Source organism: Pristis pectinata, chromosome 15, assembly GCF_009764475.1.
Source record: "Pristis pectinata isolate sPriPec2 chromosome 15, sPriPec2.1.pri, whole genome shotgun sequence".
In the NCBI taxonomy this organism is placed as follows: domain Eukaryota; kingdom Metazoa; phylum Chordata; class Chondrichthyes; order Rhinopristiformes; family Pristidae; genus Pristis; species Pristis pectinata.
The window spans coordinates 47,081,678-47,107,195 of record NC_067419.1 but is presented as its reverse complement, the minus strand read 5'-3'; the positions used below and the strand labels follow the sequence as shown (position 1 = coordinate 47,107,195).

Sequence of the window (25,518 nt, the reverse complement as noted above, 5' to 3'; positions counted from 1 at the left end):
GTTGCCTTGTAGGTGTGGCAGCTTCATCGATTGAGGAATTATGAATGCAGCCAAATCGAGCAGTTGACAGCAAACAGCTCCACTTCTTGACTTGGAAAAGGTAGTTTGACAGACACACTGCACTCATACCTGAATTTTGACATTGGCCTCCAACTACCACAACTGTATTTTTGTGCTAGGTCTCATTGAAGTCTTCTGAGAATTTCCTTCAGGATCCCCTCTAACTTCAGTTTTATAAGGGTTCCTTAATGTATTCCAAGGAGTACCATAGATTACCATAGTACTTTTAAGAATGCCAAATGCTTAACAGTTGACGTAGTATTGTGAAACATAGTCATGAGAAGGAAACATGCAGCATGTTCCTACAAACACTGATGTGCTTATGACTGGATAATTTTATTAGACTGATTGGGCACACGTTGGTCAGGACACCAGAGCCTTGAGAACTAAAGATAATGCAGGCTTGATTTAACAAACTCTCCAAAAGATGACACCTCCAGTGTCACAGCAGTCCCTCACTTGTGCACTGGAGTGGTGGCCTTTTTGTGCTCGGGTTGATGGGGAATCACATGAGGATTTGGTTTCATTTTGATTTGGTACTTCAGTTCAACGGTGTCTCTCCAGGCAGTCCCCAGGTTATGCCAGGGTTCTGTTCCTGAGAGCTGTTCATAACTCAAACTGTTTGCAAGTGAAATGAACAACAGTTTGTTTGTATGTTTGGGGTTTCCATAAGTCGGGTGTTTGTAACCTGGGAAGGCCCTGTACAGCTGTTTGACTGTCGGCAAATGACTCAATTTATCAGTAGGGCTATTGCATATTTTAAAATTGTGTTGGATTCATAATGGGTGAGTCCTTAGTTGAGGACTTCATTGTTTTAGTTGTATCAGAGTTGTAGTTCATTATTGTGTATTTAATTGCTTTGCTTTAGCTGTTGTGTGGATAAAAAAAATAGTTGTGAAAGGCCAGAATATGGACTGGCTCCAAATTGGTTATCTTTTGATTTTGTGCAGTGTTCTGGCATACTCTGCAAATCTTTTTGTCCCTGTTATCTATTATACTGCATGCGAAACACTGAAGGCATTTCCTCTAAAGGTTATTTGTATGAATTTGACTTAGTACTGTAAATGTCCTGCACTGTCTATTAGCATTTGGTGCCCAGTGAATGATTTTAAGCATGCTAGCAGTATGTGTAATACAAAAGACAGCCAGTGAAGGCTTCTTCCACAATGAATAGTCTGGTCTTATTATAAGCTTGAGCTTAAATGATTAATTGTAAATATTATGCCTGCCTCTGAATTTTCTATTGTAATTCTGTTTGCATGCAAAGCAAGAATGTCCATAGTCTGAATATGTTCAAATCAAAATGAAATTAATTTCTTTTGTAAGGAGTGAAATTAATGCTTAAACTCCACACTTTGCAATTGGCACACATTAGGCTGAGTCATATCTGTGACAGAATTGTATTCACCTATTTATTTTGGAAGCAGTAACAGAAGAAATTATTTTGAAAGGCTTGGGATTTATGAGCAAGTAGTGGCCTATATTTTCAACAGCCATCATATTTAATGAGAGGCATTTTCGATATAACAGAAAATATTTCAGCAGATTTTGCTTTCCCTTAAATGTACTTGAATCACAAGATATGTGTCATTTCCTTGACTCCATTAACATTCCATGCTTTAGGTCGTATTTAACTCCTGTCCGGGATGAAGAATCTGAATCGCAGAGAAAAGCCAGGTCGAGGCAAGCAAGGCAGTCAAGAAGGTCAACACAGGCAAGTTTGAGTCTTGATTTGCAATTAAGTTTCCTATAAAAGGAAATGCTGGAAATATTTAAAGCAGCATCTGTGAAGAAAGTGAAAGATATCATTTCAGGCCAGTGACTTCTCATCATTGACCTGTAGGTATAATCAAGGATGTAATTATAGAACATTTAGTAAAGAAGAAAAGGATAGAGCAGAGTCATTCTGGATCTACGAATGGGAAATCACGTTTGACTTGTTTGTGGGAGTCCTTTGAGGATGAGACGAATAGATAAAGGGGATGTGGTGTATTTAGGTTTTCAGGTGGATTTCATTAAGGTTCTTCAATTTCCAGTGTGGGACAAGGTCAGATGGAATGGAATTGGAGATAATGTATTAGCTTGGATGGAGGATTGGTTAACAAAAAGTAAATGGATCTTTGTCAAGTTGGCAGGCTGTGACTAGTTGGGTACTGCAGGGTTTGGTGCCTAGGCTCAAACTATTCAGTCTATGGCATTGTTCTGGTGGGTGGGAGCAAGTTTTTTTCTGTGATGCAAAACCAGGCAAGGATTGAAGTAATGAGGAAGGTGTGGAGGCTTCAAACAGAGATATGCTAAATGCATGGGTGAGAACATGGCTTATGGCATACCATGTGGAAAAAACATGAAAAACACAGGATCACAAAAACGGAGTAGAATCATATTTGAATGATAACAGATGGGGAAATGTTGATCTTCAGAAACGTGGGTGTCTTTGTACACCTCAAACTACCATAGAGGTGCATGCTGCAAGCAGTCAGAAGGGCAAATGATATGTTGGCTTTATTTGCAAGAGGATTTGAGTACAGGATTAAAGAGTTTTTGCAGTTAATGAGGTCCTTGGGGAGTTTGTTTCTAGGTTATTGTGTACAGTTTTGAGCTACAAAGAAGAATGAGTGCAGCAAAGTGTCACTGGACTGGTTCCTGGGATGGTGGGATTGCCATATGAGGAAAGATTGAGTAGGTTATGCCTGTATTCTCTCGACTTCAGAAGAATGAGATCTCATTGAAACTTCTTTAAGGGCTTGACAGGGAGGATGTTTCTCCTGGCTGACATCTCAAACCAGAGGACACTCTCAGAATAAGGGATGGCCATTATGGACTGAGATGAGGAAAAATGTCTTCAAATTTTTTATCCTGGAAGGCTGTGGAGGTTCAATCATTCCGTTCAGTCAAAACAGAACTATGTTTTTAGATGTTAAGGGAAGGAGCAACATGGGTTTGGTGCAGGAAATCAAACTGAGTTAGAAGATCAGACAAGGTCTTGATGGCTGACAGAGCAGGCTCGAAGGGCTGAATGGCCTACTCAAGCTTGTAATTATGTTTGTTATCACCTCTGATCAGGAAACATTCCCCTTTCATCTCTACCTAATTGCTGCCATACCTGCTGAGTGTTTATAGCATTTTCTGTCATTGATTCGCAAGCATTTTCTTCTCTGCATTTCCTTCATCTCACCAATTCAATTTAATCTTTTGATGTAGACTCTCAAAGTAAATTCTAAAGCCCATGTACTCTGTGAAACTTTGTTCCTCATGCTCTCCTGAACCTTTCCCTTTCAATGGCCTTGCTTTAACTCCAACTCGCCATGCCCTCAAGCCACCTCAATCCCTCTGAAAAGTATGCTACTTATAAACCTATCACATTATCCTGAATCATGCTTGGGACTTGTTTCACACCAACTGGCATTCCACCCCTGGATATCGTGTTACACTTCATACCAAGCTGCATTCAATTGATTCTGTGTTGTATCCCCTCCAAAGCCTCTGTCTATACTGTGAATCTAATACTACAAACTGATTTAAGGTTTTGATGTATGATGTCACTTTGGCCTTTGTACACCAGCTCCCACTTAAATTTTCTTATTGCTTTATCAGTCTGTGATACTGCCATTCATGTTACAAGCCTGTAACTAAGCCCTCAATACTTGATACACGAGCCTGCTTTTACTAGGTGAAATTTATAATATTGCTGTTCAGACAAGATGCAGGATTTTATCCAGTCTTAATTAAAAAAAAGTAATGCTCATGTACTGCATCAATATTCTCCTCCACCCCCCCCCCCCCCCACCACCCGGAGGTCCAGAGGAGCTTTTGTCATTGTGCCAGTAATAGGCATGTGAATGAAATGAGATCTGCATCACAAAAGAGGACGAGTGCCTACAGTGATGTTATGCACTCAACAGAAAATGTGTTCTCGACTGGACAGTTTGCTTGAAGTGCACTGGTCAGCACACTTCCTTAATTCAAGCCCTGAACATTAAATAGTACCCCACAACAGGCAGAGATAAGCACAGTGATTATTAGATCAGCTTTTATAACAAGCTTTCTATTTATTAATTAATCAAGGAGGGAACCCACTCAGTTTAAATCCTCGTTTTCATTAATTGAGCCGCATGTCAAGACACTTCCCAGAAAATGTCGGGGATCTTGGTGTTCGTGCACAATGCTTGAATTTCTGTTGTACAATAATAGTACTTTGCTGTTAAGCATCAGATTTTTAAGAACACCTTAGTTTTTGCCCACTTCTTTTAAGCATCATCTTGTATTTTGCTTCAACTATATTCTCTGATCCTTGATGTATGTTTTCCAAGGGTTTAGGGAATCATAACAGCACAAGAAGGCCATTGTGTAGTTTAATACTTTGAAAGAGTTCAGTAATTAATATTCTGTTTGTCCTCTTTTTGTGCTTAACTGGAGATCCACTTTGAGAAGTTACCATTGTCTCCTTTCACTATTCTTTCAAGCATTGCATTTCACAACATTGTCAAACCGAGGAAGTGTGAAAGTCGTGAAAGAAAAAAGTTCCCAACCCCCAATTCTTTTACATAGTTAAACCTGCCTTTTCTGTTTACTGACTTCAAATCTATTGAACAGATTTCTCTATGTACTCTTTACAAAAGCACTTGTGATTTTAAATATGCATTAAATCTCACCTTAACCTTTTTCCCTCCAAGGAGGGAAATCCTGACCGTACACAATTGGAGTTCCTTCTGCGTGTCCAGTAAATGTTTTCTGCACACTCAGTAAGGCACACTGTTCCATCTGAGGGTTTACAAAGATAAATGAAAGGACTCACTCTAGGATTTAGATCTCTGTATTAGGTTCAGGCAAGCAGTGTTCTCAGACTGAGCATTGAGCAAAACTGTCTTGCAGGGCGTAACACTAACAGACCTGCAAGAAGCTGAGAAAACAATCGGGAGGAGTCGTGTTGACCGTCGAACTCGAGAACAAGAGGAGAAGGAAAAGGAGGAGAAAGAAAAGCAAGACCGAGAAAAACAAGAGGACAAAAATCAATCAGAAGCTCGAGATGATGAGAAGCAACGGTTTAACAGAAACACTGAAGAGGTATTTGGTCTTAATAAGAAAATTATATGAATTCTTCAGTAACACAGTATAATATTTTAAAGCAATAGTTTTTCATTAATTATGTATGCTAAATAAACTTTCATTATAAATGCTTTCTGCAGTTTCTGTGACAATTATGCTTTACTTAGATTTTTGTAGATTGGTCTGGCACAGTCTCGTCCAGCCCTGTGTAAATTCAGAGGGGGGAGAGCGGAGGTGGGTAGAACTATTGTGCCAATTTAAATCTAGGCTGAAATGATGTGGTTCTCTTTTTGAAGATGTTAAATAGTTTCCTTCATTACTGTCAATGTATTCTGTTTCTAATTGGCGTTCCAGTCACCTAATCAGGTTTTATCCTCTGAATTTTTACGTGAGTACTGACGAAAACCACCATCAAGGAGGGGATGCAGTTGAAGCACAGTCTCATGAATGAAAACTAATGGCCAATATTGGACCTGGACCTTAGTGCTCATTTTGGCTCTTGTTGACCCATCACGTTTTGTCTAATTACTCTGTTAAAGAATGCCTTGAAGCAGAGGCACTTCAGTGTTGCAATGCCTGTGTCACAGCTGATATTTGTATGCACAAGTGTGTATCCACATTTGGATTGCTGCCATGCAGCATATTTGTCACCCCTGACAATGCCATGCCTGCATTCAAAATAACTGAGAAGACTCCACAGATTGGACATTGTTGGCTTGAACTACTTATGAATGCTTTTGGGGAATGCTCGGCAGCCTCACCCTAAACTGCGGAGGCCACAACAATGCCTGACTGATTAGCATCTCCCCAGGCAGAGAGAGTCCAAGTGTAACATTGTGCACTGCAGCCTTGATTTCTCCACAAAGATAGCTTAAATCTGTCTCCCAAAATTTTGAAGCGATATAATTGATCAGTGGTTTTCTGACATGGGCCATTATCAGTTCAGTCTTTCCCGTTGATGCGGACCTCTGTAGTTTTCATTTTGACACCATGAGATATAGGAGCAGAATTAGGCCATTGGACCCATTTGAGTCTGCGCTGCCATTCGATCATGGCTGATTTATTTTTCCCTCTCAACCCCATTCTCCTGCCTTTTCCCCATAACCTTTGATGCCCTTACTAATCAGGAACCTATCAACCTTAAATATACCCAATAACTTGGCCTCCACAGCCATCTATGGCAACAGATCCACCAAAATTCCTCCTCATTCTCTGTTATAAGAGGCTATCCTTTTATTATGAGGCTGTGCCCTCTGGTCCTAGACTCTCCCACCACTAGAAACATCCTCTCCACGACACCTACAATCCAATTATTGCTCTTCATTACCACCAGGTTGCAGAGCATCTGTAGTTGCTTTCAATTTTGACTCTGTACAGTCATGATACCCCTGATTCTAAGGGTTGGTTGTAAGACAGATGACCTTGAACAGCATCCACCTGCAATCTGTACTAATCGTATGGTTTTCTTGGGGGGGTAAAAGGTGAAGCTGGATGGTTACTGTATCTGATCATTTGGCAAATAAAAAGGATCCTTTCTAGGTGGGTAATGTATCAGAAATATTCAGGAAAGGAAAATCTTTTAAAATTAATTTTAACCTGATGTACTGCCATTTAAACACTAATATCTTTCTCATTTTTAAATTTTCAATTTTTTTCCCTGAAGCCTAATCAACGCGTCAGACCAAGCAGCACATCGTCCACAACTGCCACAGTCTCTGCCCTAAATAGTTCGTACTTCTCCTCCCAACTAAGTCGACCCAATAGTCTGATAGGCATTACGTCTGCTTATTCAACTTACTCCCGAAGTTCCGGGGAAACGGATAAAGGTAATTGTGCAATTCTTTTATGCATTGTCTGTTGGTAAGAACAAAGTGTGAATCTGTGACCATGCAGTTGTTCCACTTAAGACTGCATCAAAAACAGAATTCCTACTCCCTTGGTGACCCTGAAACTTTGACAGAAGCCAAAACTGCAGGTGGTGCCTTGTCAGAGACATGTAAAAACTGTATGCATGACAGATTTAACAGGAGACATTTACAGCATTTAAACTCTTAGAATTGAAGTAAATTTAAAATGTCTGTTGTTTAATTTAAGAAGATTAACTTCCAAGTGCTTATATTAATAACAAATTGCACTCAGGAAAAGTAATAAAATTAATTTTGTCCTCTCCTTTGCCTCGGAGTAGGAAGGTTGGTGTCAGCCTGGATTTAAAAAAATAATTGACTCAAGGACAGAATATAGTGAGACATGGTTGCTTTTCATTTTGAAGGATTGAAGGCAGTGGTTTCCCTAAGAGTCAGGGCTAGGACCACTGCTTTTTTTTTCTCCATATGTTTAAATATTTTGGAAATACGAGAAAATTTCTGAATTTACAGATGATAGCCAACTTGAGTTCGTGTGACAGATTGTGAGGATGATGCCAGTTGACATAAGATAGAATAGCAGAAAGGGCAAACAAGTTGCAGATGAAATTCAAAACAAGTGATGTATTTTGTCAGTACAGATAGTGGGAATGTAGACAATGGTGCATTTCTCAAGTATAGAAACAGGGGCTTGAAGGTTCAAATGTATTTGCCTTTAAAGAGGCAGGTCATTGTGAGACTAGTTAGTGAAACACGCAAGTTCATGGGCTTCATGAACTGAGTTTTTGAGAATAAATGCAGTAAACTTCTAAATCTTTATAAAGCTCTCATTAAGCTACAACTTGGGTGTTGTGCTTGGTCTGGTCGTTACACCTAAGGCAGAGGTCCTTGAGCAGATATAGAGAAGACTTTGCAGAATATTTCCAGACATGAGGAATTTTAGCTACAGGGTTGGAGATGCTGGCTGCTTTTCCTTGGAGCAAAAGAAAGAGAGGGAAGATTGGATAGCTGGACAAGGTTCTGGCATGTTAAGATAAGGGGACAAAGAAAAGCTGCTTTTAGCCAATAGGACTATAGGGCATACATAGAACATTACAGCACAGTACAGGCCCTTTGGCCCACAATGTTATGCTGACATTTTATCCTCCCACATAGCTCTCCATTTCTCTATCATTCATGTGTCTATCTAAGAGTCTCTTAAATGTCCCTAATGTTTCTGCCCCACAACCTCTGCCGGCAGTGCGTTCCACGCACCCACCACTCTCCTGTGTAAAAAAAAAACAACTTACCCCTGACATCCCCCTTATCTTCCTCCAATCACCTTTAAAATTATGTCTCCTCGTGTTAGCCATTATCACCCTGAGAAAAAGTTATTTGAAGTTTTGGGCAAGAGATAGAATGGGGGTGTGAGGAGGAGCTACATGCAGCAAATAATGACCTGAGCACTGAGTGAAGACTGTCATTGGTTTTACAGGGCTGCATGCATTGTAAACACTGGAAGCTGTATGCTGCAGACAGCTGAGTATTCTTTAACGCACAGATCCGATCCACCCTCTGCAACTTGCCACCTCATGAATGATGGACGTTTAAATATTTGACGTGGGGTGGGGGGGGGGGGGGTGGATCGTGACCATCACTACTCTCAAAGCTAGAACCCACACATGCAAAAGGTGCAGCTGAAGTGCTTGCCCCCACCTGTGCTGAGTGGATGATCCATTTTTGTCATCTCCAACACAGAAGCCAGTCTCTGCTGAATTTGATTCACTCCACCTGATATTAGGAAATGCAGAGTGCATTGGATGCACAACAGGTGTTTGTCCCCTGCAGAATTCCATCTGTAGTGTGGAAGACTTGTGCTTGCTGAACCAGCTACTCCTCCAGCTAAGTTGGTACAGTACAGCAATGGAAGTGGCATCTAACCAATCGGGACAAATCCAGACCTATCTGTCTTCTGTCTGACGTCCTGCTGCCATGAAAAGTGCTTGAGAAATTCTGGTCCATTTTATTCTTAATGCTTGATAAATACCTACTGAGCTCATTAGATGAGATCTTTATAAGGCTACTCATTAGCATAATTGTATAAAGTTCATATTCAACTGACAGGTGATTGGTTCATTTAAACCAGTTTCTTCTCATTACTATTTCATGGTTGAGTATTTCACACTTTATCAATGTGAATGTTAATGACTTAAGAGTATAATGAAGTAAATGAAGAGAACAAAGCTCTGCAATACATCATAAGTTGTAATTATCCTGTTGTAGTATTCATTCAAGGCAATGGGTGCATGATTTTATGGTGGCATTAAACTCTAATTCATTTCTGTAAAGTTATGCAGCATGGGACAATTCAGTCCCTTGAGTGCAGTCCACTACTCAGACAGATCATGGTTGATCACTGCGTCAGTTCAGTTTACCCTGTAGATCCTGATATCCTAACCCAACAAAAAGTTGCCAAATTTCACTTGCGCCCAAGCATTTCCAACAGCTTTCCATGGAAAATTTCCATTTTCTTTTGTTCAACAGTTGTTTCGTGACCTCGCCTCTAGACGGTGACCCCTCACAATTCACAGTTATCTCCATTCAAAGGAATGGGTTCTCTGTTAAATTTCTGCCTTACTTTAAAGACCTTGGGTCAGTCAACTTTTCCAACCTTCGTTCTGTCGTCATTCACCCATTTAAGATTCTAGTGAATCTGCTGTAACCTTTGAGGCTGACATAAAGAAAATATTCCTGTTTGTCCATCTGAGAGCTAAAGTAGATAACTTTGCCCAAACTGAAACTGCCACAGTTTTGCCTGTTCAGAGAGATGATCTGTGGCTCTTTGTGACTTGCTGTTATCTTGCAGATTTGGAAGGGTAGCTTCACTTCTTCATATCAACAGGATCTTTTTGCTGTTCCTGGCTGCATCCTTGGGTCAATTGGAAAGTAATTGTTTACATGTCAATTGCCAAAGGTCACTCAACACCTCAAAACCAGCAGGAAATTCAGTATGGCTGGTATTGCAAAACACTCCAGTATCTTAAGTGATGTGATTGTCCTTGACTCCCTATCACCACCATAGAGAACTTGTATTTTTCTGGATGTAGAGGAGTGGGGGTGCTGACCCTGTGAGGTGCCCCACAAGGAGGAGCAGACTTTAAGCTATGTTTTGACCTCAGCTTTGCATTCCCAAGGTCTGGTCCCTGGCCAGAATGTCCTCAATGACTTTGAAACAATTTCTTCCTTTCCATCAGATTTCTGGTCCATGAACGCCACCTTTTTTGCACTATTTATTTATTTTTGTAATTTATAGTAATTTTAGTCTTTGCACTGTACTGCTCCCACAAAAAAACAAACCACGTCATAAGTCAGTGATAATAAATCTGATTCACTATCTTGGACATCTCACTGCATTGCCAAAAGTTTTGGAGCTGTTTTGTGATCTTTCAAATATGTTTAAATAGGTTAAACAAGATGTTTCAAGTTTTTTTTAAGCAAATCAATTCAATTAAAAACTGATGTAATTTGAAATTAAATACTCAAGTGCAAAACTGCACTCAGTCTTTTTCGCAGGTGGAATGTAATCTTTTCCCCTCAGTATGTTGTCATTCCACCACAGGACTGGATGGTGTGTAAGGCAGATCTGCTGGCCAAGTAAATCCAGATGTACAGTTCATGTTGAAGCCCAAGCAGCAATTAGTCAACTCTTAGGCCTGTTGTATGTTTATATATCTGAGCTAGAAATGAGGCACAGGAAAGCAAGTGTTCAGTTGCCCTTTACTACAAGGAAATTTGAATACAGTGTAGTGATGTCTTGTTCCAGTTAGAGCTTTGGTGAGACTGCATCTGGAACATTGGTACAGGCCTGGTCTCCCTACTTGTGGTAGAATGAGTGCAGCAAAGGTTTACCAGGTTGATTTTAATCCGTGCAATGGTGTCCCAAGGTTCACAGTCTCGTGAAAAGGGACTGGCCACTTAAGGTATAATCAAGAGGATAATGAACCTTTGTAATTCTCTACCATAGAAAGGCAATGGGGGGCTTAATGCTGAGTATATCCAAGACACAGGTTGATGGAAAGTGATGTCTAGGTGAAAGGTTCGCCAGTATGTAATTGTATATGGAGCAGGCATGAAGGACAGAATGGTTTATTCTATCTCATGTTCTTATCCCAAATTATTCTGCTGTAGAGATTTGTTTAAATCTGGTAACTTGTAACTTTTTCAATTATTACTCTTCCACTTCTCACCCCCGCCCCCCCCCAACCCCACCTGCTTCTCCCCAGTTAACTAGCTCAGTGTAGACCATAAACTAAACCTTGACTTTTCATGTATGGTCTGATTAACATCAAGGGTGTGAGTAACCTTCACTTAAGTGTACTAATTTATATCACAGTTGTTTTATAAAATAGCTTATTGGACTTAATGACAACTTTGTTTAAATGGCAAAGTAAACTTGATGAATATCCATTTTTGCATAAAGCTTGATACCGTTAAATTATTTAGCTTTTTGGTTTCATTTAGAAGCTTGCAGCTGCAGAAGTAGAAGTTGTGCAGTGATACCAGCGTGGATGCTGCTGACCAAATGGCCTTGTTTTCTATGATCGCTCCGTTAGCAAAATCTAGTGGTTACTTTATATTTCCGTGTTTGTTGGACTGGAACAAATGTTGTTTACCTTAATTTGAGCAGGAACAGACAAAAGGGAAGACGAGAGGGATGGTGAAGAGAAGTTGGACGATAAGTCACAAAATAAACCATCAGTCAGAGAACGGCGGAGACCAAGGGAAAAACGAAGATCCACAGGGGTTTCTTATTGGACCCAGGATGTGAGTGTGATGCCCTAACCATGGTGCTGTTAATTTGTCAGAACTTGTACTCTTACTCTTGCTGGCAAAAACAGGACTATCCAGTTCCTTTAACAACCACAGTTTGTATCTGAGATCCTTGGATTCATGAATCTTGGATCCATTTCCACTGCGAGTGGACTGCTCCAACATGCAAAAGATGTCATTATGTAAGGTGTATTTTACTGGATTACTGTGTCCAGGGATTTGTTTCATTCTGTGGGTTTAAGCAAAAACAAACTCTGAATCAAGCAAATTAGGTTACTAACTGAATTTTTTCAATGGCTCAATAATGGAACAAGGCTGGGATCTTCTGAAGTCTGTCAAGCCCCTTAAAATTCAGTGGGAAAAATTATGCTCATGACGTATAGAACGTAGAAAAACTACAGTACAATTCAGGCCCTTGGGCCCACAAAGCTGTGCCGAACATGTCCCTACCCTAGAAATTACTAGGCTTACCCATAGCCCTCTATTTTACTCAGCTCCATGTACCTATCCAACAGTCTCTTGAAAGACCCTATCGTATCCGCCTCCACCACAGTTTCCGGCAGCCCATTCCACGCACTCACCACTCTGAGTAAAAAAAACTTACCCCGACATCTCCTCTATATCTACTGTCCAGCACCTTAAACCTATGTCCTCTTGTGGCCATCAATTCAGCCCTGGCGAAATGGGTATGTCGAAGCTCACAATTGTACATCAGAAGGCAATCAATGGAAACTGTTGTGAAGGGAGGAAAGGAACATCCCGCACCAAATCCTGCTTGGTCATCACACTCCTGGATAGGGAAACCTTTCTGAACTACTTGTTCTTGTCTCATATCCCTTGCCCCTCCCTGCATGGTGTTCATTCCCACAAACCTCAGTTCTAATCGTGCTCGTCTATTGGTGTCTTTTTGTCCAGACCCCATTCTCTGGATTTGTCCCTCTTCAAGCTTTGTTGCTTGACCCCCATTTTGTCTGAGCTTTCAGTCTCATCCTACCAACCGTTGGCCTAGCTGTTTTCCCCATGACTCCTTGAAGTTCTCAGGAATTTTTCTTCACAAAGGACATGATGTGGTGCAGGGGCAGGATGAGCTGAAAAGCCACTTCTCCTGTAAACTTCAATGATATTTCACATTTTGGTCATAATTTGATTAGAATTAAGAATGAGCTAAACAGGCCTATCCAAGTGTATACAATCAGCTCTTCTCACTGCTGGTCATTAGTGATTTGGCATTTTGGGGTGGGGTGAAGCTCCTTGCTGTAAACTGGATTAACTTTTTATTTATAAGAATTATTAATCCATCGGGCAGTTCAGGGTTTAGCTAAGAGTCCACTATATTAGTGAGTCTAGAGTCCCATGTGGAGCAGACTGGTAGGAACAGCAGATTTCTTTCCCACTTGTGGGGTTTTATGACGCTTTGATGTATTCAACTTCCCCATTACTGAGATCAGCTTTTTAGTGCACTTTCACCAGGAACCAGTGGTTTATAGTAGGAAAAAAGAAATGTGATTCTTAAGCATATAAATATCTGAGGAAAGAATGATAGGGAAATTTAAATGAAGCATTGAATTTATGTTTATGTAAATCCACTATGGAAGGTAAAGTAAGTGGATGATTTTGGGAAGAGAATAACAAGGCAGTTATATCTTTTAATTGTTTTTTTTAAATTGATGAGTATTTAACAAATTGAACCCTAAAAATTTAGTATTTGTAATGATGCTCAAAGATAGTTTTACACTTGTGCAAATTAGCTGCATCTCTGTAATAGGATAGTTCTGCATTAGAGTTTCAGCAGCTGGTCTGCTAACAGTTCAGCAGCATCGTGCATGTCTTGGACCATCACACAGCACCTGCCAGTAAATACTTAAGCTTTTTCATACCATTTGTCCTAACATGTCAATCCCTTGTTTATAGAGTGATGAGAATGAACAAGAACAGCAGTCAGATACAGAAGATGGAACAAATAAAAAGTGCCAGGTAACTTTCCTTATCCAAGCGGTAGTCATGAAATGTTTATTTTGGAACAGTGAAGGAAACATCTCAGCAAAAGCCTCCTCTGGTACATTCATGTGCGTTTACTTTTGTCAATGTGTTTTACTGTGTGTTTGACCCAGAAGTAGTCGTAATATTTCAAGATTAATTAAACTTCATTTCAAATGAAGGGAATTGTTTCTGTCTGTTGCATTTTGTGATGTAAAGTAAAATCTGAATTTGTGGCTTCATTGGCTGCTAAGTGGATTTATTGTAGTCGTTCCTATCCCATGTAATAACAGACCTGTTCTAAAAATGTACATATTTGGGCAGTATACGGTGCCAGTTGAGAAAATGTCATTGCTGATGAATTCTTGGATTCAGCATTGAGAAACATGTTTAGAAAGAATTTTCGTCTTTGCAGATATTAACATGAAGTGTAAAACATTGGAACATCCAGTGTTTTCATTTTATTCTAACAAATGTTAAATCAAACTGGAGGACAATATTGCAGCAAGAATAATGGTTTGCTTATTCAAAAGAAACTCTCCTTCTTCCTCAAAATAAATGATGACTGCAAACCAGTCCTGAAGTATTAATGGTTATCTATCTCATTACCATTCTGAACATATAACCCTTCAACCACAGGTACACCTGCTGTGTTGTATGCAGCTTTGTCCTGGAGGATGTCAAAGTCAAGTTTAATGTCATATGCACAAGTACATGTATGCACCGGTGCAATGAAAAACTTACTTGTAGCAGCACCACAGGCACATTCATCATGTAAGCAGCATTCACAAGAAAGACATAAATTAAACACAATTTTTTACAAGAAAGAACACATTTAGAATTTTAGAAAGTATTTTAGTGCAAAGTGGTCATCGTGTTGCTAAACTGTAGTGATTAGGGTTGTGCAGGTTGGTTCATGAACCAAATGGTTGAAGGGAAGTAGCTGTTCTTGAACCTGGTGGTGTGGGACTTCAGGCTTCTGTCTGTACCTCCTGCCCGATGGGAGCTGTGAGAAGATGGCATGGCCCAGATGGGGGGGATCTTTGATGGTTGTTGCTGCCTTGAGGCAGCGCCTCCTGCAGACACTACTGATGGTGAGGAGGGATGTGCCTGTGATGTATTGGGCTGAGTCCACTACTCTCTGCAGCAGCTTGTGTTCCTGTGCATTCAAACTTTTGATGTCAAGCTTTTGAGTTGTTGGAACTGAACTCATCCATCACATTTTTTTTCTGGGGTGTTGGGAAGTAAGTCATTTGCCGCAGGATACCCAGCCTCTGATCTGCTGTCATAGCCGCAATATTTATGTGGCTAGTCCATCTGAGGTGCTGTTGGGTGTTCCTGGGATTGGTACCATGGCCTCATCTATTCAGTCTGTTCAGTGATTTAGGTGGCCTGATCAAGTGACTCTTGAAGCAATGAGTATAGCACAATTTGAAAAGGAATAACAATGATTGTTGAAAAGAGTGCAAAAGCAAAGAGACGGGATTTTGTATATTTTCATTTATATGCTTGGCACAGTGTAGCCTGCACAGCCTCCAGTGCCGGTATGTCTTTGGTGAGAGGTCCAGAAACATTTGTTTTATTTTGTACCATTGCTGCAGCTGAGAATGAGTCACTGGTTCTCGGCAGGTGGTCAAGAATTTGATTTCTAAACCAAGGGTTTAATGAGATTTCAAATGAGTAGGTCTGTGACACACAAGAATGAGTGCGGTCCTAAACCTTCCAGCCATAAAATGAATCTCACAGTAAGTCCAAATTTGGCATTGGTAGCCCATCATTGGATCACAGTACCTTCCTACCATGAAGTTAGATGCGCATTAGAAATAGATTATCTTTGATACCTGTGAGGGTTTACAACCTGCAGTTAAAAGTAGATTTATGAGCAACCCTTAGCTGGAATATTGTCTTCCAGGAATTAAATTATGAGTAGCAGTGGCTCAAATTATTTTCTGACTTTTTAACAAGTATGATGGTGGAAAATTTGTAGCACAATGTTTAAAATCATACCCCTTGACATAGATGTTCATCAAGGGCACCAATTTAAACCTTAATCCTCTACTTCAGCCCTGCATATCCTGTTTACACCTGCAGATTGATTTGGGTCAGTCTTTCTGCCTACTATCAATCAGATTACATTAACATTTATTAATAACTTCTCAGGATCCACGCATTATTGGGTAGACTAACCCCTTGCCAGTTTTAAAGTAAAGAGGACAACAAAGCCAAGAATGAGCAATGTGTATCACTGTAAAAAAAAATCATTGCAAATACTTAAAGCATAAACATTATTCAGATTAATTGGTACAATACAAATAAAGTTATTAAGATGGGTAAAAGCGACAGTAAATCAGTGCTGACTACTAATGACACATTTCCAGTGAGATCATAGTTTGAGTTTGACATAAATAGTTTAATTTAGGATTTGATTCCTATGCTAAGAAGTTAACAGGATTAGATAAATGTTTTACTGAGTAAAGTTATTTGACTTAGTGTCTTTAAAACACAAATGATTGAGCACTTTTGAGCTGAGATGAAGTAACTGGCTTCCTTGGGGAGTTTCATGTTAGTTTGCCGCTATCTTACGTCTGGCTTGAAGGGAGGAATAGTGTCAGAATCTTTGAAGAGAAATCAGACATTTGCTCGTGTAGGCAAGTAGTAATAGTTTATGGAAGTGACCAGAAGCATAGTGGCCAATTTTCCCTTGGTTATGCTTTGCTGTTTTTAATCTATTAAGATTTAAATATGATTTTTGTTTTTAACTTTTGAGGTAAGAGGATGGAAGGTTGGGACCTGTTCACACACTGGTCTAATTTAGAGTCCTTGTTCAGTAAATGGCATGGTGATTAAATGAAATGTGCATGATTTTGAATGTGGTTCTTAATTCGAACTTTCCTTGAACAAAAGATAGCTTGATCTCTATTTGAAGCACACAGGATTCAGATCCTATCCAAAAGGTCAGGCATACCTTGATGTAGGGTTAAAGTTATGAGGAGAATATGAAGAGCAAAGCCATTTTAGTTAAGCTTGGAAGGATTCCTTTTTAAAATTTTGACAAAATTGATTTTTTATCACTAAATTTTCTGGATTTTACAAAGAAGTAGAACAGAAATAGGGGCAGGAATAGACCACTTGGCCCCCTCAAACCTCCCCACCATTCAATGTGATCATGACTGCTCTACCCCAGGCTTCAACTCCTTTTCTGCATCAGTTTCCCTGAGCACTCAATTCCCTGATCTTTCCAAAATGTATCTACTTCCTTATCTACTTAAGAGGAATAGATAGAGTAGACAGCCAGAGCCTCTTTCCCAGGGCACCAATGCTCAATCCAAGAGGGCATGGTTTTAAAGTAATGGGTGGGAGTTTCAAGGCAGGTATCAGAGGGAGGTTTTTTATGGCTGGGGCATGGAATGCGCTGCCTGGAGTGGTGGTGGAGGCGGGTACATCAGTCAAATTCAAGAGATTACTAGATAAGCATATGGAAGAGTTTAAAGTAGAGGGATATATGGGAGGAAGGGGTTAGATAGTCTTAGGTGAGGTTTAAAGGTCGGCACAACATTGTGGGCCGAAGGGCCTGTATTGTGCTGTACTGTTCTATGGTTCCTCTTTGCATATCCCCAATGACCTGGCCTCCACAGCCCTCCAGGGCAGAGAATTCCAGAGATTCACCACTCTGAGAAGTTCCTACTCACCTCAGGTATAAATGGCTTCCTCCTAATTCCCAGTGGAAACATCTCGACATTTACCCCATGCCCTTCCAGCATCATATGCTTCAATGAGATCACCTCGTCGTTACCACCTTGCACCTTACTGTCTGCATGCACCGCACTTTCTCTGCCGCTGTTACACTTTATTCTGCATTCTGTTACTGTTTTCCCTTGTACTACCTCAATGGACTATTGTAATGAAATGATTTGTATGGATGGCATGCAAAACAAAGTTTTCACTGTACCTTGGTATATGTGACAACAATAAACCAATTTACCAATATAAATATAATTTCTTCAGATGCTTGTGATAGAACGACCCTCTCATTTCCAGGAAGTAGCCAGGGAAGCTCTTTTGTACCACCCGTGCCAGTATATGCTCACCACTACCCTGTACAAATGAATCGATAGTTCCATATTTCCAACCCTCTTGCAATGAAGTCGATATGCTACTTGCCTTCCTATCCGGTTGCTACACCTGCCGGCTGACCTTTTGTGATCAAGGAAGTTGGAGCACAAGCTTATGAACGTCAGTAAACCCCTTTAAACTATGAACGCTTTACCTGCCAATATGAAGGCCTGAGTCCACCCACTGGCTGCTTTGTTTGAGCTAAGTTGGTTTATTATTGTCACATGTACTGAGGTACAGTGGAAAAACCTAATTTTACATGCCATCCATACAGATCATTTCATTACAACAGTCCATTGAGGTAGTACAAGGGAGAACAATAACGGAATGCAGAACAATGTGTTGCAGTTACAGAGAAAGTGCAGTGCAGGTCGACAATGAGGTGCAGGGCCATAACGAGGTAGATTGTGAGGTCGAGAGTCCATCTTATTGTACTAGGGAACTGTTCAATAGTCTTATAACAGCAGGATAGAAGCTGTTCTTGAGCCTGGTGGTACGTGCTTTCAGGCCTTTATCTTCTGCCTGATGGGAGGGGGGGAAACCTTGATCATGTCGGCTATTTTACCAAGCCATGGAGTGGAGACTGGTTTCCGTGATGTGCTTAGCTGTGTCCGCAACTCTCTGCAGTCTTAGCAATCCTGAACACACTTGTATGCCATCTATATGCATGTTGATGAATTCTGATTATTAACAAAGGAAATGCTCTCTTTTAAATCTGTGAGAGTGAGATGAAAATTTTCACTAGTAAAAATCAAATACTGCCAATCCTGTTTTAAAGATGCTACGGTGAGACCACCTTGCACCTTATGAATTTATTTTTTTTAATCATTGAGAAGTGTTTGTGGTGATCAAGTTTTGTTTACTGAAATGCTGTGTCCATTCAGATAGCACAATGAATCACATGAGCAAATACCTGACTCTTAAAGCTTTTAGGATGAAAATATAGTTAATTTGATGGTTCCATATTTGAACAAATTTTTATAATGAGAGATTAAAATGCTTTAAAACTTGGTCTAACTTCTGTCTTTTTTTTCCTCCAGAATGACAGACTTTCAAGGTAAGATTTATTTATTTTAGCCTTTAGTCAAAATCGAGTTTATTGTCATATGCACAAGTACATGTATGTACAGGTGCAATGAAAAACTTACTCACAGCAGCATCACAGGCACAGAGCATCAGTTAAGCAGCATTCACAAGAAAAATGTAAATTAAACAAATTATACACTTTGTACAAGAAAGAACACAATGAGACAAAAAAAAAAGTTCATTGTAGTGCAAAGTGATCAAAGGGGTCGTAGTGTTGCTATATTGAGGTAGTGATTAGGGTTGTGACCTGTTGTGTGAATCGGAGGGGGAAGCAGAAGTAAATGAGTCTCCCAACATAATTGAGGAATCAACTTAGAAATTTATGCAAGTAATGTTTGTTTGTAACGGTTTTGGGGAGAAGAGAAGCAAATGTTATAGGAACCACAAAGTTTTTTGTTGCATTAGGATTTGTGTATTTCCCATAAGCTTGTGCTGAGTATTAGCTGATCATGATACCGTGAATACAACACTTATGACATGGTTAAATTTGTCTTGCAGGTTTGGCACTGGAATTTCTAGCACTGCACCCAACGAGGGTTCTGACCTATCGTCCAGTCGAACTGGTTCATGCAAAGAAAGTAGACTTGCGCCCCACAGCCGAGTGGGAAAGGAAGATGCATTGGATTATAAAAAGGTGACTGTTGAAATGTTGTATTTGCACTCTGTAAAAGGGTTTAACTAATAACAAACATGCCTGTGGCACTGATTTTTATCAGAGTGCAAAGCAGCTTCTGAGTCAGAGGGCTATAGGTTAATAGCCTCATTGCAGGATGTAAACAAGACTCCAGCTCCTTGAAAAATGACGCATTCCAAGCCCGTATGCAGCAAGACACGGCCACGAGTCAAGCACAAGACGATAGGTGGCATGTAACATCCATGCCGCACGAATTCAAGGCAGTGGCCAACTCCATCAAGAGAGTCTGTCCACTTATCCTTGACAATCAGTGGCATTGCCATCATTGAGTTCTCCATCCTCAATGTCCTGGATGTTACCATTGACTAGAAACTCTGGGGCCAGTCGTGTGTTGTGACTGGAAGAGCAGGTCAGAGGCTGCATGTCCTGTGGCCATTGACTTGCTTCCTGAGATTGAAAGGTATCTAATTAGTCAGGGTATCAAGGGATATGGGGAAAAGGCCGGGAATTGGGGCTAGACAGGAGAATAGTTTAGCTCATGGTGAAGTGGCGGAGCAGACTCGATGGGCCAAATGGCCTACTTATGCTCCTTTGTCTTGTGATCTTGTGACACCCCTGAGCCTTTCCACCGACTCCAAGGTACATGTTAGGAGTGTCATGAAATACTTTCCACTTGCCTGGATGAGTGCAGTTCCAACTGTACTTGAAACCCGACACCCTGCAGGGTAAAGCAGCTCACTTGTTAAATGGCTTAAATGTTCACCCGCACCATCACTGGCACTTGGTGCGTCAGTTACAAAATGCACTGCTGTTGCTCTGAATGCACCTTCCGTATCTAAGAACAAGAAGGGCAGTGTTACGGACTCAGTGAAAGTCCCTTTAAGATAGAGTGTGTGTGTGTGGGGCGTGCTTACGTCAATAGAAGATAAAGGACGTAATGACGTTGTTAGAGTGTGTGTGTGTGGGGCGTGCTTACGTCAATAGAAGATAAAGGACGTAATGACGTTGTTGAAGAAGTTAGAAGAAGAAGAAGGAGAGAGAGAGAGAAGGGAGAGAGACACCAGCCTGCTTGTTTTCTCTATCGATGGATGAGAAACAATAACTGTGTTTGCCACTGAAATCCATGTATGGAAGTTGGAAGTAATCCGGTGGAGTTCACTTTGTTGCTGACCTGTAGAAGGAAACAGGTATTTGTGTGTGGACGACCACGATTCGGATGCTTTTCGGGGTGAGGAAGTCACTACCGAGTAAACACTGAAGTGTCGTTTGGGTTCCATCGTGGAACATTTGGATTTCGTATGTACTCTCTCTATGTTTTTCTACATCTTATCTTCAGACAACGGTGGTTGTTGAAGAAGCCCTTGCTCATGTTTCACCTTATGGCTTGCGGAACTGAACTTTAAGAACCATTCAGGAACTGGGAGTTTTGGACTTTGTCACACACACACACGACGAGTTTAGTTTTGGGGTTAACGTTCGAGGTTTAACATTTTTGAATTCTAACATACTAACATTTTTACTTTTATTTTACGTATTATCATAAGTAGTGATTAATAAAATAGTTTTTAACACTGAATCATGCTCAGTGTGTTTCTTTTGTTGCTGGTTTGTGACAGCAGCAGGTGCATGGAAACATCATCGCCTGCAGGTTCCTCTCTAAGTCTCTCTCTGTCCTGAATTTTAAATACATGACTGCTTCTTCAGTGGGTGTAACTTCTGCCCAATAAGAGGACTGCAGTAGTTCAAGAAAGCCGCTCTCCACCCCCACTGCCTCAGAGACCACAGGGAATCAGTAATAAATGCCGTCCTTGCCATTGATGCCCAGGTCTGGAAAAAATTGAATAACAAGACTGATATTTTGGTCAGTCTGAGATACACAGGGAATGTTATGTTAGTGATGCTTTCCTTTAGATGAGACATTAAACAAAGTGTTCTATCTGCCTGTTGCTGTTGACATTAAAGGTGCCAACTTCAGGGGTTTTCCTGGAATCCTGGGGTAACATTATCCTTCAGCTAATGCCGTCATAAATAATTATCTGTTAACTAATTGCCATTTGATGGATATGGCTGAGTGAACAATGGTGGTGTGGATCCACAGGTGGCGGTGTTTGGGATGCTGTTGGTTGTGAAAATGCAAGATAAATGCACATTCACCTTGGTGGAAATCAGCAATTTCTGCAAAAGAAATGCAACTTATTGGAGTGTTAATGTTGATGAAAATGGACAGTTAACTTGTGGTACTGCTATGTGGAACTTTGCCATAGCTTTGGTTAAATCTTCTGGTATTTTCACAGCTTTATGAACAATTCCTAGCAGAAAATGAAAAGCTTAAGGCAAGTCTACATGACACAAACCTTGAGCTGACGGAGTTGAAAGTTCAGTTGGAAAAAACAACACAGGTATGTTCAATAAAGTTACTTCGAAGTAGTAAATTTAAGGGAAGCTGCAATATTTGATGATATTTTGTGATCTTGAGCCCTAATGTATCCCAGAAGTCTATTTTAAGAAAATTTTATGGTCTTAAATGCAAACTTAGCTTCATTTATGTTATGCCTGTGCTGTATTCCTGATTTTCACTGTTTTCAAATTGAATATTTCTGCGTCCGAACAAAGAATCAAGTTTCTTTTGGAATCCATAGATATGAGAGATATCCATAGATTTACCAGTGTTCAGCTTTTACATAGAACAGTACAGCACAGGAACAGGCCTTTCGGCCCACAATGTCTGTGCCGAACCTGATGCCAAAATTAACCTGAATTTCTTCACGGTCCATATCCCTCCATTCCCTGTATATTCATGTGTCTATCTAAGTCCCTTTTTAATTCTTTAACTCATTCATTCTTGGACAGGGGCAAGTCTGATTTCATTTACTTTCCATCCCAAATGGTTCCTGAGTGGCTGCTGGAGTCAATCAGATAGAGGCCAGACTCGGCAAGGATAGCAAATTTCCTTCCACAAAATTAATGAACAAGGTGGTTTTAATAATAATCCAGTTGTTACTCCCAATACATTTTCATTCCAGACTTGTTAAGTTAAATAAGTTGTGGGAATCAAACTTGTATTTTCTTTACGGTGGTCCAAGCCCCTCAAATGTTCACGCTGTCTTACGTCAGTAAATGGATTTATTCTCCTTTGGATACTCCCACATGTTCACCAGGAATATGTGACAAGATTTTGCCAGGAGCGTCACACAGACAGGAAATCAAAAATAGGAAATAAAAACAGAAAATGTTGGGAATGCTCAGCTGGTCAGGTGGCATCTAATGAAAGACCATCGACCTGAAATGTTAATCTCTCTCTTTCATCGTAGATGCTGCTTCACCTGTAGAATGCTTCCACTGTTTTCTATTTCCATTTCCGATAAACAGCTTTTCTGTAATAAATAGAAATAGGCCATATGTGGCCATTCAAGTGTGCTCTGCCATCTAATAAAATCCTGGCTCTCATCCATTTTATTGCTCAATCACTATTTCCCTTGAATGTCCTTAAATCCATGGTTCTTGCCCTCCAGTATACTGAGTACTCCAAACAGATTTTCGAAGGTTTACATCTCTGGAAAAAATTCTCCTCGTCTGAGTTGTAAAGAGCCAACCCCTTATATGAATTGATTTCCCCTAAAGAACTTCTCAGCCTGGGTATATAACTTTTTGGCATTTTTTCTTTCAATCTCTCATTGAATCTTCTGTGTTTCAGTGTAATCACCTGTAATTCTTCTAAACTGAAGTGAACATTGGCCAATCTTACTCAGTCTTCCCTCCCGGAAGAACCCCATTATCCATGAATCATTCTATGTCTCTGTGACTCCAAGGCTAATATATCTTTCTTCTGGTTCACAGACCAAAATTGCGCACAGTGCTCTACATGTGGTCTCTGCAGAACTCCTGCAGTCTCAGCAGGACTGCCTGAACTTTTACTCCAACCACTTCATGATCTACTTTAGCACACAAGACCCAAAGATTCAGATATATTTTTGTGGCTGAGAATTTAATTCTCCATCTTGCTCAAGATATGGAAAATGGAGCATAGACACAAGCCATTTAGCTTAAAGTTAAATTCTGGTGGTGTTGCATCACCCTTCATCTAATCCCATCCCTTTTATTTAGCTTATTCTGAAATACATTTCTACCGTTTGCCTTGATTATGCAGCCAGGAGTTCCACATTACAATCTTTCTCTTGGTAGAGAAGCTTCTCCTGGATTGTTTCTCTGAAATTAGTGACGGTCTTGCAGTTCTGGTCTTGTCTGCAGATGGAAATATCTCCATCTCTAGTAAACTCTTTGACGTTAAAGACCACTTCACTTTCAGCTTCATGCTCTCAATATTGAACTTACAGCCACACTGATCCTGCTGATTTTGACATTGATAACTTGCAAGCATTGGTTGGTGACTCAAATCTACAGCAATTGTCAAAATGGTTGGACAACATCCCTTCCTACAATGTTTATTTTATGTTGAGAGTATTTGCATATTGTTTTAGGTTGTCCTTTGCGTCAATCAGCCAATATGAAGTTATTTGGACAGTTTATTGGAGCATATTCAGCTCTGATTCTCATTGGAATTTAACTGAAAGGGATTCAATCTAAGTTAGATCATTAGATCTTTGCCAAGTTCTAGAAAGCGACTACTAAATTGAGGGTATACCATAACCACACATTATTGTTCACATATTCCAGTTATGTGATAATTTTAAATGATGAATTAAAATCTGGGCCTTTTGGATTTACCTGCGCTTTCAATTCTTTACAACTCTGCCTTGCTCATTAAAACGAGTGACCATTGATTGCTGACTTAGGGTTGCTCTTCCTGTTTTGTTGAATGTACTTGCTATTTGATTATGTTAGTCTTTTAATTTTGAAGCTCTATCTTGTACTTCAAAATAGCTCAGGCGTTCCACTTTTTTTGGAAGGGTTAATGTAAAGGATTTTTTATTAAGCATCTTAGGATAGATTACGAGCATCGAAGTCAGTAATGATTGACTAACAACACTAATGGATATCCTCACTGGTGTGCTGGATATAACGTGATCTGAGGAATGAGGAAAATTTTCTTAAACAAGCTGCCTAGGCTCAAGGACAGCTTCTATCACCAGGCTCAAAGCTTCTATCCTACTGTTAGAAGACTATTGAACAGATGGACTCTTGACCTCACAATCTACCTCATTATGGCCTTGCATCTTATTGTCTACCTGCACTGCTCTTTCTCTGTAACTGTAACATTATATTCTGCATTCTGTTATTGTTTTCCCTTGTACCATCTCAATGCACTGATGTGATGAATGATCTGTATGGATGGCATGCAGTTTTTCACTGTACCTCGGTACATGTGACAATAATAAACCAATTTACCTAACATTTGTATTTCAGAGGCAAGAAAGGAAAGCTGATCGGTCGATGCTGGAGATGGAGAAAAGGGTAAGTTTCACATTAGTGCTCTTTTAGTGTACTACATTCATAATGATGAGAAATTAAGAGTATCATTGATAATTTTTGAAACTGAAGGTATTTTGATTAATTTTGGTAATTATTGAATTGGGCAGCAATGTTTTAGTATCCAGTCGAGTTTCTGAATTAGTATCCCATTTGGAAAACCCTTTTTGCCAAGTAGCCAAAATGTGATACTTCACCTGAAATGCTGATTCAGGTGAAGTATTCTGAATTCCTGAGAGTTCAGAAGTTGATCCATTAATGCATATCAGCATTGCATAATGCAATAAAGTTGCAGAAGCCAGTGATAGAAATTAGTAGGTAATGCCCACAAAAGATTTCACTGTTTGCTGCAGTGTATGTTTCATATCTTGGAGTAAAAGCAACCTATTATAATCAATTTAAATCCAAAACAGCCCAAGTCCTGTACTACTATAATTGTTTCTTTTAATGTGCAGGATTATTCCTCCTGATCAGAAGAACTCCTGATCAGAGCATGGGCTGATT

The 25,518-nt window shown here is 40.0% G+C and overlaps 1 protein-coding gene across 7 annotated transcripts in view; it reads left to right on the top strand.

The window, feature by feature from the left end:
- ppp1r12a (protein phosphatase 1, regulatory subunit 12A) overlaps positions 1-25,518 on the top strand; it is a 145,955-nt gene that overhangs the window by 103,625 nt on the left and 16,812 nt on the right. For all 7 annotated transcript variants that reach the window (XM_052030621.1, XM_052030625.1, XM_052030624.1 and 4 more), the window contains 9 exons: positions 1,684-1,774; positions 4,933-5,124; positions 6,770-6,932; positions 11,635-11,771; positions 13,689-13,751; positions 18,908-18,924; positions 19,452-19,587; positions 21,882-21,986; positions 24,952-24,999. In XM_052030621.1, coding sequence (XP_051886581.1) covers positions 1,684-1,774; positions 4,933-5,124; positions 6,770-6,932; positions 11,635-11,771; positions 13,689-13,751; positions 18,908-18,924; positions 19,452-19,587; positions 21,882-21,986; positions 24,952-24,999 — 952 coding nt within the window. The remainder of the gene's footprint in view (positions 1-1,683; positions 1,775-4,932; positions 5,125-6,769; positions 6,933-11,634; positions 11,772-13,688; positions 13,752-18,907; positions 18,925-19,451; positions 19,588-21,881; positions 21,987-24,951; positions 25,000-25,518) is intronic.